Below are 13,227 nucleotides of genomic sequence, written 5' to 3'. Positions count from 1 at the left end.
GTATCCATGGGGGTCCTGGCGGTGGAGGGCAGTCGCCACTGAGGATGGCTTCCAGCTCCTTATGGAAGTGGCAACTCTTTGGCTCTTTACCAGAATGACAATTTTTCTCCCTGGGCGCCTGGTAGCTCTGCTGCAGCTCCTTGATTTTCACGCAGCACGTGTCCCATTCATAGCCCTTCTCTGTCATGTCTTGAGAAATCTGGTCATAGGTATCATAGTTCCTTTGGCTAGAGCGGAGCTGGGACTTCACAGACGCTTAGTCGCTAAAAAACTCTATACGTCTCGTCAAAGTGGTTTTATTTTGTGAAAAAAATCATCAGTTGCATTGGCGGGGAGCTGATTGCAGTGTGTACACCAGCACTGTTTTGTCAACAAAAGCTGACTTTGGTCGACAAAACTCTCTAGTGTAGACCAGGCCTTAGAAATCTTCAGCCACATAGTGAAATCCCAGCTCTTTCCTATACCATGTTTAAAACTAAACAGCCCACATGCCAACTGGAGTAAGTGGGTGAAGGTCCCATAGAAATTTCCAGACACTAATCAGTGGTGATGTCAGTAGAGGAGTAAATTACACACATTACACCTGGGTACAGGTGAGTCTGATAACAGGTGAATGTGGATGTAAGTGGCAAAGTAGTGACACTTGCATGATGTGGCATTCACTGAGTGCAAAATACATGCAACGTACATGCTGAGAGGCAGAGATGGGAAAATCAGAGCCTGCTGAAACCCTCACAAAAGTTTCTGCTAGAAGTCACCTTATATCCAGTGGCCCAGTTAGTTTAACTCTCCCAGGATGTGGGAGAAGGAGGGTTCAAATACTCACTTTGTAAGTTAAAGCAGGTCCTCACTATATTTTAATTTATGTCTTGCCAGCCCCAATTCTTGCAGGGACATATTCAGCCCCTAACATAACCAGGTGCATCTCCCACTGGCTCCCCCAAATCGGTTTGAGTTACACCCCCACTGGATGTCCAGAAAGTTCTAATAATTTGCCGCTTACACCCATTTCCTGACAAACTTGTTTCTAATGTGTAACTTATCCTCATTTATGTCACTGCTGAATTTGGTCCATTGCATTCACATTAGGGAAGAAGGTAGGGCTTGCTTTGTGGTCCTATGAACATCCATCCCTAATATTCTATGATTTTATAAGAACGGCTGTAATAGGTCAGGTCAATGGTCCATCTACCTAGTATCTTGTCTCTGACAGTGGCCAGTACCAGATGATTCCGGCAGTTGGAGGTTTAGGGACACGAGATCATGGAGTTGCGTCCCTGACCATCTTGCTATTAGCCATTGATGGACCTATCCTATATGAACTTACCTAATTCTTTTTTAACCCATTTATGCTTTTGGCCTTCACAACATCTGTTGGCAGTGAGTTCCACAGATTGATTATGTGTTGTGTTGAGTAGTATTTCCTTTTGTTTGTTTGTTTGTTTTAAACCTGCTGCCTATGAATTTCATCAGGTGACTCTAGTTCTTGTGTTATGTAAAGGGATAAATAACACTTCCTTATTCACTGTCTCCATATCATTCATGATTTTATAGGCCCTCAATCATATCTCTCCTTAATCGTCTCTTTTCTAAGATGAACAATCCCAGTCTTTTTAATTTCTCCTTATACGGAAGCTTTTACATATCCCTAATCATTTTTGTTGCCCTTCTCTTTACCTTATCCAATTCTTATATATCTTTTTTTGAGATGGGGTGACCAGAACTGCATGTATTATTCAAATGTGGACATGCCTTGGATTTATATAGTGGCATTATAACATTTTCTCTTTATTATCTATCCCTGTGCTAATGGTTTCTAACATTCTGTTAGCTTTTTTGCCTGCCGCTCTACACGGAGCGGGTCTTCTCAGAGAACTATCCACAGTGACTCCGAGATCTCTTTCTTGAGTGGTAACAGCTGATTTAGACCCCATCATTTTTAGGTATACATGATATTATATTTTCCAATATGCATTCCTTTGTGCTTATCAACATTGAATTTCTTCTGCCATTTTGTTGTCCAGTCACCCAGTTTTGTGAGATCCCTTTGTAACTCTTCGCACTCTGTTTTGGATTTAACTAACTTGAATAATTTTGTATCGTCTTCAAATTTTGCCACCTCACTATTCACTCACTTTTCCAGATCATTTATGAATATGTTGAACAGCCATGGTCCCAGTCTAGATCCTTCGGGGACCCCACCATTTACCTGTCTCCATTGTGAAAACTGACCATTTATTCCTCACCTTTGTTTCCTATCTTTTAACCAGTTAATGATCCATAAAAGCACCTTCCCTCTTACCCCATGACTGCTTAGTTTGCTTATGCACCTTTGTTGCTTATCTTGGAGAACAGAATCAACTAGAGTGCGGATTAAGTAATAGGCCCCAGGTAACACAGTCATTCAGTAACTAAAGCAAGAATATAATCCCTGTCTCTCAACTTCCAGTCCTGTACCCTCACTACTGGAGCATGGGTCCACGAGCCATATTTCCTCCCTACTGGACATTCTCCTGGTGCTCTCTCAGCAATCTGCACTCTCCTCACACCTACCCCTCCTGTAGTTTTCATTACCTAACATTTCTTGAACTACCCAGGCTCCTTCTGCTCCCTCCCCACCCCCCAGAGCTGCTTCTGCTTGAGGTGCCCCATGATCTCATCTCCCACCTTTCCGTGGCGTCCATGACTGATGCTTCCCCAAACTGTCCCTGCATCTCCTCCCTCCCTCCCTGATGTTCCCCAGAATTCCAGGTTTCCTCCTTTCCTAGACACAGTTCCCAACGTCCCTCCACCAGGAACAAGTATTAGTTGAACTGCCCAAATCAGGCTTTGTCCAAATAGTCACTAAGGGTCTGAAGCTGTGTTAATATAAAACTCCATGTTGCTTTAGGAAGGAGCACAAACATTGCTTCTTACCATTGCCTGCCTGTATTGAGTGGTTAGGAAGAGGAGGTAGTGGCAAATGGATACTCTAGGCAGGGCTGTGGTAGCGTTCGTCAGAGAGAGAATGAGCTGGGGGGCGGTTTGGATGGTCAGATCAAAGCTGGTTAGAAAAAAACAAAAGATGCCTCACAGACTATAGAGATGTGATGGCCTGGCCATTCTGTGCAGATCCCCACATTATTTTGTGCGATACAAATTGGGTCCAGAGGGAAGTCAAATAAGGCCAGCTGAAAAATAATCATAGTGCCTTATGCTTGAATGTCATTATCAGCCCTTGGAGCCCAGGTGGAGTCCAGCAGGGGAGACTATGATCAGAACAGGTTTCACTGTAATGGCTGGAAAGTTTTTAAATTAAAATAAGTATATTTAAGAGCAGAAAGGAAAAGAGATGCAAATGTTTATGCTAAGAGGAGAAATAAACTCGCAACTCTGTGTTGGCATCACATAATAACTTTTCCTCTCCCTGGTCAATTAATTTAACAAATCTTTTTTTGCTCTTGCTTTGTAACAGTGTGTAGCTTAAATAATTAAACCTACAAATTTTGATGTAAAACCTGTAGCCTTTCTCACTTATATAAAACCAATAGCTCTGATATGGATTGGTTGCTGGGTCTCGAAGTCACTCTGGGGGAATCTGTGGATAGTGTTCCAAAGCTTTCCTCTTGTAAAGTTTCTCATAGCATGAGAAACCTTCCATTGATTTAAAGCTTTATAGTCAGTCCCTTCTGATCCATTTTTTCTGTGTAGTACTTTGCACAAAAAGTTTTTCTTTTCCAACAGCGATGTGCCATCAGCTAAGTGCATTATGGGTTTTTTCCTGCCTTCCTTTGAAGGATCACATATTGATTCAAATTGCTGGAGGCAGTAGCTTCACCTGGATGAATACATAATATATCAGGAACAAAGGTATCGGTGTAGATAGACCACTGATTGGATCCAGTGTGAGAGGAGGCAGGATGCTGGTCTAGTTGGACACACCACCATGCTGGGGCTATCTCTAAACCATTATTAAAGGGCTCACACAGAAGGCTAGGGTTCCGGAGTTTCTTTTGGGGTAGTGTTAGGTTTGAGTGGTCCCATTAGATAAGTTCTTTAGGGCAGAGATCATGTCTTAATCCATGTTTGTAAAGCACCCTCAAAAGTGATGGTGTTTGATCTGTAAAATGGGGATCATACTGTTTTGTAAAGTGCTTTGAAATCTGTAAGAGCCAGCGGTATTACTGTTATTTAGTGATTTTTAATAATTTAATGATGTATCTCCCATTCCTTATAAAATATATCTTTCTATTCTTCAGCAGCGTTTGAAATGCTAAAACATGCTGTCGAGTTCCTAGATTTTTTAGCAGTATTTGTAATACACTGTAGATGCAAGCTCTAAGGGTTCCAAGGACTTTCTTAAACCCCTGATGTTTTCTGGAAGATGATCCAACACACATGCTGATTAAAAAATACCACAGTATTGGTCCCAAACCTTCCATCTTAGAACAATAATGCTACAGCCCCATTGGACGATTCCTGTAGAATATTTTAGTGTGTTATTTGGAGGAGCACTGCAGGCTGAACCCTCCTTTTTTACTGAAATCCTAATTTTAAGTCCTCCTGCTTCCACTGAAGTCAGTGATGAAATTCTTATTGACTTCAATGGGTGCAGGGCTGGGTTTGGATGGATTTTGGTCTGAGCAGTTACCAGGAGGAGATTAAACAACCTGGGAACTGGAATTAATTGTGCGAGACACACACTCAGTGTTCTGGGGCCCAAAACCATGGTTGGTGGTGGCTTTGCTTTTCATCCAGTTCCTCTTGCTAATTGTAATATTCTGCTAAACCTCATTGATGATGGTCGCAACATTCTCATTCAGGAGCAGGGGAATAGTGTGTTTGTAACTTCATTCATTAAGGAGGCTGTGGAATCTCCATCATTGGAGATTTTTAAGAGCAGGTTAGATAAACACTTGTCAGGGATGGTCTAGATATTACTTAGTCTTGCCAGGGGACTGGACTAGATGACCTCTCGAGGTCCCTTCCATCCCTATGATTCTATGGTCATTCTGAGATGTCCATCACCAAGCACTCTTTTTTCCAATTATCCTCAAATAACTAACATCTAAGGGAGGGGCTACCCAAATCCATTTGCTAAAGCAGCTCTTGAACAATATTGCTACAGGAAAATAGATTTTAATTACTAGATATTTTAATTTCAGCCACTGAACCCAGGAATCAGGGAGAGAACTTTGATCGTTCTAGATAGCATGGTGAGCAAAGACTATCTTTGCTTTTGTCGGGCTCGGTGTGTGATAAAAATAAGGTACACATTGTTAACAACTGTTATAATATTCATTACTAAGTCTCTCAATGCTGCTTAGAGTATATTTAATATAAGTTATGGGAGAAGCTATGTTAGTTCAACAGAATGGAGTGTGGCCCACCATTATTTGCTGAAGAAGGTTTAGAAATAAAATCAGACATCAGTTTATTCCTACAAGAAAAGTATAATAATAATAATAATAATTTTATTATTGTTAATGGCACTGTTTTATTAGTATTATTTCTGTATTATTACAAGTATTGTAATCACTGTACTAATTGTCCTTTACAAGATATAAATATGAAAGGCAATGTTCCCATATAATGGAACGGGTATTCGGTGACCCCAGACTTTAAAGTGAGGGAAACATGGCAAAATAAGAAATTCCAGAATGGCAGCTAGTAGAAAGGTCTGAGCAAAGAATTCCATCTTGTATCTTCTCATAAATGTGGTTAGGTTTCAACTCGGGCTTATGTCCCAGAAAAGTGAATTCCAGAGAGGACAGCCTCTTACTGAGGATGCCCTGCTTCCCAGCATATCAGTAAATTTATAAACAAGCTGGCCTCTGATTAGAACTCTCTTGTCCCTAAGCCAATCAGAACGATGATTATTAATGACATAGTGAGCACATACCTTCTGAGTACAGAGTAATCCATCAGACAAAACGATCAGATCAGTCATTTGTCATCATCCAAATGATGCGACATTTCCATGCGACATTCTCCCAGAATCAGTGTCCTCTGCATTAAAGACATTTTGGGTCTGGCTTGGCATTTAGAAAGAAGCTGCGGGAGATCATGCTACAACATTCTGTTCCCTTGATGACACCTCTTCTTTAGATGTGTTGTCGTTAAATAAATGCATTAATTAAAATGTGGTGTCTGGAGCATCATGCTGTAATATGTTTGCTTTTAGTTTTAAATATACCTAAGAAATTGCACCATATTGTGTGTTTGTTGTATAATGAATACAGAGTGGTGTCCATAGCCTAAATTTTTTTGCAATCTAAATTCTCAGAACAGAATATGGGGATTTTTAATAAGAATAAAGCTTTCATATTTTCAATGATTTTTTATTATATCATCAGTGTGCCATTATAATTCATATCAATTAGATCTGGTTGAATAGCGAATAGGCATTTTTCTGTTTTTTGACAAATAGCACTGATCTTCATCACATTATATATTCACTGAATAATATTGCTGATCGAATGCTGCAAAAAGTATTTGCTGAATATAATACTCCATGAATACTGATGAAATTCATCCACTAATATATTCTCCAGATATGATTTGACCAGCCCTATAATAAATTTCATGATATCTGAGAGACCTTCTGTGAAAACATATGGACAAAATCTGAAGTCTTCACTCTCATTTTCCCTGAAGTAAAACTACCACTGAAGCCAATGGGAATTTGTCTTAAGCCAGATCTACACTAGGAAGGGTTTAGTAGTATAACTGAACAGCTTATATTGGCAAAAAAGTATTTGTCCTTTGCATATTATACCACTTTCCTGAGTGAAATAAGCTATACTAGCAAAATTACTTTTTTTTTTCTTGGTACAACTGTGTCTGCATTAGGCTTTTGGTGATATAAAAATGTCATAAAAATCACACCCATAGGTGACTTTATTACCAGCAAAAGCTTATTGTTTAGACTAGGTCTTAGTAATGTCAGAGTGAAATCTAGGAGCTTCGGGATTTGGCCTGTAGAAATTAGACGTGCAAAAGGCCTTTTGGTTCATGTAATCCAGATACCGTATGGATGAGCATCATAGCCTCTTGATTGAATAGTTCATAAAATACTCTAGAAGGCACATTGTCTAGGATTGTCTCCTACTGTATTTTCTCTGGTATTTTGTACGGTCTAGTTTTGTGTATCCAACTGTAGTGTCCGGCTCTTCCCTCCGAAGTGATAGATTATATAAACTAAGCAAAATCAGACCTGTTTGGTATATAAATTGGAGAGTACATGGAGAGCCCAAAGGGTAAATCATCCCCTTGCTCCCTAACCAAATAACTTTTTGTAGCACCTTGGTGTTCCTGGTAAATCAGATACTGTTCAAATACTGAGCAGACCTAATGCTGCTTAGCTTAGGAGATCTTGCAGGATCACGGCTCAAGGTCATACACTATCTCTTTCTGCTGAATTGTCAGCTATTTTACTTGTTAGTAATATTTGTCTTTTTACTATACTTTTGTCTTTTCCATACAGCAAGAGCGACTTCAACTGGACAGGTTGAATAACCAGCTGTCTGATGCCATCCAGCGATACGGAGCTGTGCAAAAGGTAATAGGACTCTGACACTCCATTTCACTTTGTGATTTGTGGATTGGGAATATGTTGCTCAAGGGCATGAACTGGTCAGCAGGGTGTCTCTTGTCTTTTTTGTCTTATACCATGATTACTGCAAGATAGTCTGACTGTGGTTTTGTGGCCCAAACAGTGTATGGAAATACTGAAAATATTAATTGAAATAGAAACATGTAAAATAATGTACTGATAAACTGGCTCCATCCATGGCTGACCGTCAGAGGCAGCTGTAGTACTGTGATGACATCACAGCTGAATAGAAAATGCTGCTACAGCTCAAACTGAAATAAAACAAACAAAAGCAAACCCTCTCCTCCTCTTTCCCCTCCCTGCCTAACCCCTGGGAGACCCTCTCCATTTGCAAGGTGTCATCAGTCATCTGTATGCTGATGACTCACAATCTTCATCCCCAATCCTGTCCTCTCTCTTCTTGTCGATTTCACGTATGACAGCCTCATGATACCGCTGGTTGAAACGGTACATTTCCGTTCCACGGGGAATTTTGATATTTTCGAAAAAGTTTTAATTTCAAACCAGAATGAAGACTAGACATTTTGAAATTTCCTGTGGAAAGAAAATTTGGAATTTTTCCTGTTTATGAAAAAATGAGATGTTTCCATTTCATTATTCTGAAACAGAGCAGCCACCTGCCCCTGACTCCAGGGGACTCCCTGGGCTTTCAGGATCCCTGGCTTTGGGGCAGCCCCACAATGCAGACTGCCTGAGAGTTGAGGACACCCAGGCTTCCAGGCTCTCTGCAGCACAGTTGGAAGCCAAGACCTTGAGGAGTGAGCCTCACGGCCTGGGTCGACAGACTCGGATTGGCGGGACTCGCACTTGTGTTCTAAAAATAGCTCTAGAGACGGCACTTTGAAGTTGCAGCTCGGACTGAAGCTTGGGCTCTGAAGCCTAGGGAGGAAGGATGGGCTTCAGAGCCTGATCCCAAGCCATGACTGCGCAGCTGTTTTTAGAGCACTAGTATGGGCCCTGCTAGCCCAAGTCTCTGGACCCAAGCTGGGAGGCACGCGTCTACGGGCAGTGTAGACATACCTGGGAGCTCCTGCTGGAGTCAGGTGTCCCTGATCCACGTGTCAGGGTTGCCCTGGAGGGCCGGACTCTGGAAGCCTTGGCTCCCCAGCATTCCCGCTAGGTGAGCTGGTAGGCAGGGTTTCAATGGAACCCAGTCTGCGTTTCGGCAGTAGGTCGTCAAAACCAAAACGTTTCCGCAAACCGTTTCAATTTCAACCGATCGGCAATTTCCAGCAAAAAGCCATTTTGTCGGAAAAGTCCCAGCCAGCCCTGTTCAATGAGACTTCCACCTGCATGCTGCAACTCCTGCTCCAGCGCAGCCTGGCCAGACTTAAGCTTCTTACTTACCCTTCTTCAATGGGAGTTCCATGCACTTGTGTCTAAAGTTAGGAAAAGGAGGATTGTGTGCAAATAGAATATCTGAAGCACATACTCCAGCACTAAGAGTTACACACAAGACACTTTCTGGGAGGATCTAATAGGATGCTCAACTTACACCCTGTATTACTGCAGAGACAAAGTGGGTGAGGTGATATCTTTTATTGGACCAACTTCCGTTGATGAAAGAGACAAGCTTTCAAACCACACAGAGCTCTAGACTTGAAGGAGATCTCTGTGTAGCTCGAAAGCTTGTCTCTTTCACCAACAGAACTTGGTCCAGTAAAAAATAATATCTCACTCACCTTGTATCTCTAATATCCTAGGACCAACACGGTACAACAGCGCTGTGAACAGCTCTCTGTTACTTTCATACTCCCACAACATCTGCAATGCTTTTGGAGAGAGGGTTTTCCAAGGACTTGATTTTGCTAATTAAAAATTACATCTGATCATTTATTAAACACATGCAAAAACAGTTATATTTCTGATGGATACCAAAGCGATACCATGAGGCTAAAAGTCAGATATATAAATAACAAAATAGTTCTGTCTTTGGCCTTGGTTTACCATTTAAATCTGAACTTAATTTTAAATGTGGACTGTCCCACCCCTATTTAGCAAGGTGCTTTTGATGTGTTTAGTTGCAAGAATATGCTTAAGACTCATTGACACGTCAAGCATGTGCTTAAGCCCTTAGCTGAATTGGGGCCTTTGTTGCTAACACCTTATATCATTGAAGTTGAAAGATTTTTTTTTTTTCAAAAAAACCTCATTTACATTTCACCATTTACACAGTGAGTAGGCTGCTAAGATTCACTTACTTACTGTTTCTCCTGTATTAGAGCCATACAGGAGAAAGGTTTTGAAACAGAGGAGGAAAGGTTGTAAAAAGAGAGACATGAGTAGAAATAATACAGTGACATTTCTATTACATATACACGCTTTAAAGGCTATAACAATTTTTAAAAACAAAGTCTAAATTAGATGGCACTGTCTTGTTAAATCAGAAGTCAAACATATCTGTGTAACGGGTTTGTTTGCTGTTAGATACATGGTCATCAGCGCACTCCCTCTAAGCTGTGCATGTGACTTTTTTTTTTTTAATAACTCCCAAAGTGTCAAAATTAGTCATTACATTTTGTGAATGCCCAGATGCATCAGGAAACTAAACTGACTGGCAATTTGCTACTTACCCACATCCTTGCTGTCATTTCTTAAGTGCATGTTTTGGTTTTGATAACTTTGTCATGCTTGAAGTTTGAATGACTTCATTCCTGAAAGACCTACTTCTTCAAGACAGTTTTTCTACTGCTAAACTACAAGTTTATTTTATTTTATTTTTTTAAATGTAACGTGAATGAAAAAGAATGCAATGTGATTTTTTTTCCCACCAATGTTTGACCATTGATCCCTGCACTCTAATCCCTTTTTTTCTTCTTTGGCAGAAAATAGCAGAGAAGTCCAAAGCTTTGCTTCCTACGGGGCAGAGAAGCAGCAAACAGGTAGGTATGTGTGTTTGAACTTTAAAGTACAATAAATGAAGTGTTAATAAAGGTGCTAATCTCTAATCCCCTTACAGATGTAGAGTAGCATCTGACTCCATGAGTAGCTCCATTCAAATCAATGGGGTTGTTCCTCCTTTTAAAATTCTATATAATTCAGTAGCATGTGTCACCCTTGGCAGATGGCAATGATCACAGAATCCCAAAAAGTCAGAGATGTTGAATTATCTTGTTCAGTCCCTTGCTAATACAGAACTGTTCTGCTCTGTGTGTTCTACTGTGTTGTCCATTCTGAAATGTCACTAGACACGGGCTTTTCCTCACTTCTCCAGCAGATTTTTTTCACAGTCTAACTGATTTTACCAGTAGGGAATTTTCCTGATACTGTATCTCAGACCTCAATTTTAAGGCATGGTCACCTTGGGAATGTCTACACTGCAGTAAAAGACCTGCAGCAGGCCTGGGTCAGCTGGCTCGGGTTTGCGGGGCTTGGGCTGTAAAACTGGGGTTTTTAGCCCTGCAGCCCTAGCCCCTTGACCCCGAGACATCTGATTCGGCTTCTGACACTTGGTGCCACAGGTTTTGTACTGCAGTATAGACATACCCCTACTCTACACTATTTATGTGTTTTACTTTCTCCTTTGCATTTATACACATGCACTAAAAGTGCCTCTGCCAGGCTCTGGGACCATTGATAATTACCAAACATAATCTATCCAAAACATAACTAATCACCAGCCAATCCTATAAAGGGACTTAGCTGCTCAGAGCAAAATCCATCCGAAGTGCAACTCGAATGGCTTTAGTAGAGCTACCCCCAGAACATAAGAATGACCATGCTAGGTCAGACCAATGGTCCATCTAGTCCAGTGTCCTGTCTTTTGACAGTTGCCGGTGCCCGCTGCTTCAAAGGGAATGAACAGAACAGGCAATAATCGACTGATTCATGCCTTGTTGTCTACTCCCAGCTTCTGGAAAACAGACTAGGAACACTTGGAGCATGGTGTAGCATCCCTGAGCATCCTGGCTAATAGCCACTGATGGACCTATTCTCCGGGAACTTACCTAGTTCTTTTTTTAATCCACTTATAGTTTTGGCGTTCACAACCTCCCCCGGCGACGAGTTCCACAGGTTGACTGTGTGTTGTGTGAAGAAGAACCTCCATTTGTTTGTTTTAAACCTGCTGCCTATTAATTTCACTGGGTGACCCCTAGTTCCTGTGTTATGTGAAATGAACATGGCCCTCAAATCCTACAATGTGGCATTCAGAAGAGCACGTAGGTGCCTAGAACTGATATTGGGACACCAGAGCACCGAACTTAACTGCTCACTTCAGTGTCTATGTTTGAAAAAAGTGCCTTAAAGTTTTCTGGAAGGGATTTTGGAAAGAGATTCCAGTTTGCCTGTAAATTCACATTTTCCTTCCTCATTATTGTTATTGTTCTTATTTGGAGCAGCTTGCTTCCTAAACTCCATACAGCCCATGTTTAACACCTCAGTGTGCTGGTAGCACTGGTGCTTATCAATAAAGAGTAGAACTCTCTGGAAAACAGAAATCTCTTCCTGCAAAAAAACTTCATATTAAAAAAAAAAAAATCATGTCAACATAAAAATATGATTTTTTTCATGGGAGGGATTTTCAAGAAAAAAATCCATTTTGGGAGAATTGAAATGGAATTTTTCAGCTTCCCAGCTTGCCTGCCTTGAAGGTTCTTGACGGTTATATTCCTGGACCCATGTGAGGGGAGAGGAGGAAGAGGAGGAGGCATCAAGAAAGCAGATCTAGTGGTCTTTCTCCCTCTCTGGCTCCCTGAGCCGAGGGTAAAGCACGCAGGAAGACAGTCAGGGTGCTCAGGCTCAGCTGCCGTCCAGGAAAGCTTTTGTCAGTTTCACAAACAGAAAGTGAAATTTGACAAGTCTTCTAGCCAGGCAGCCCTCATTTCGATTTTTCCCAACTGAAAATCTATTTTTTCCCCCAAAAACTTAATTTTTGCCACACAAAATTTTGGCTTTGTGAAAAGAACATTTTTCCTTGGAAAATCATGCTGATTACAAAAAAATAAAAAATGATCATCTCTATTAAGGAACTGTTGTGCCGAGTCTGAGGGAGTCAACAAAGGTCCTGCAGCTTTTGGCAAAGACATGGGCCAGAAAGTAATATTAATAAGCAGGGTTCAAATAATGAAGATTCTGTGTCTGACTTGGCTGTAACTTAGTTGGTATTAGTTTGCTGAGGTATTGGTATATTTCTTTATCCCAGATAAAGCTGTCTCGTTAAATGGTTCCATTGGCTCTTTGTACTTTAATTGCGTTATTCATGTAGGTGTTTATTGGTCTCTGATGTCTCATTTTCCCCACTCCTCCAGTGTCGGGGGTGAGGGGCTGCTTCTTGGGTGGACTGGGTCAACAGTGCCACCCAGTGGTGTTGTCCCGGGTTATAACCCCCAACAGCAGGGGACCCCGGGGTCGCTTTGCCTAGCGGCAGTATCACCGAGCGGTGACAGTCCAAGGCGCTGGTTTGCCTAGGAGCTCTATCGCCTAGCGGTAGCAATCCAAAGGGCCACTTTGCCTAGCGGCCATATCGCCCAGCAGCAACAGTCCCATGGCAGTCCCACCGCTTTGCCTAGGGGCCGTGTCGCTGAATGGGGAGAGTGAGGAGGGTAGGAGAACTCGGGCTGACCCCTACTCCACCAGGTTCCAACCTAGGGCCCTTCAAAGCCAGGTTCCCTATTAGAGCACTCAGGTCGCCA

At 41.6% G+C, this 13,227-nt stretch overlaps 1 protein-coding gene across 8 annotated transcripts in view; it reads left to right on the top strand.

Moving 5' to 3' along the window:
- Positions 1-13,227, top strand: part of TSNARE1 (t-SNARE domain containing 1) — a 565,000-nt gene that overhangs the window by 227,470 nt on the left and 324,303 nt on the right. For all 8 annotated transcript variants that reach the window (XM_067558348.1, XM_067558341.1, XM_067558345.1 and 5 more), the window contains 2 exons: positions 7,466-7,540; positions 10,420-10,476. In XM_067558348.1, the coding sequence (XP_067414449.1) occupies positions 7,466-7,540; positions 10,420-10,476 (132 nt within the window). The remainder of the gene's footprint in view (positions 1-7,465; positions 7,541-10,419; positions 10,477-13,227) is intronic.

Source organism: Emydura macquarii, unplaced genomic scaffold (genome assembly GCF_026122565.2).
Source record: "Emydura macquarii macquarii isolate MOO-44397 ecotype Brisbane River unplaced genomic scaffold, CSIRO-AGI_Emac_v2 contig_1947, whole genome shotgun sequence".
Classification (NCBI taxonomy): Eukaryota; Metazoa; Chordata; order Testudines; family Chelidae; genus Emydura; species Emydura macquarii.
The sequence above is the reverse complement of the archived record's forward strand: the minus strand, read 5'-3'. Positions and strand labels throughout refer to the sequence as shown.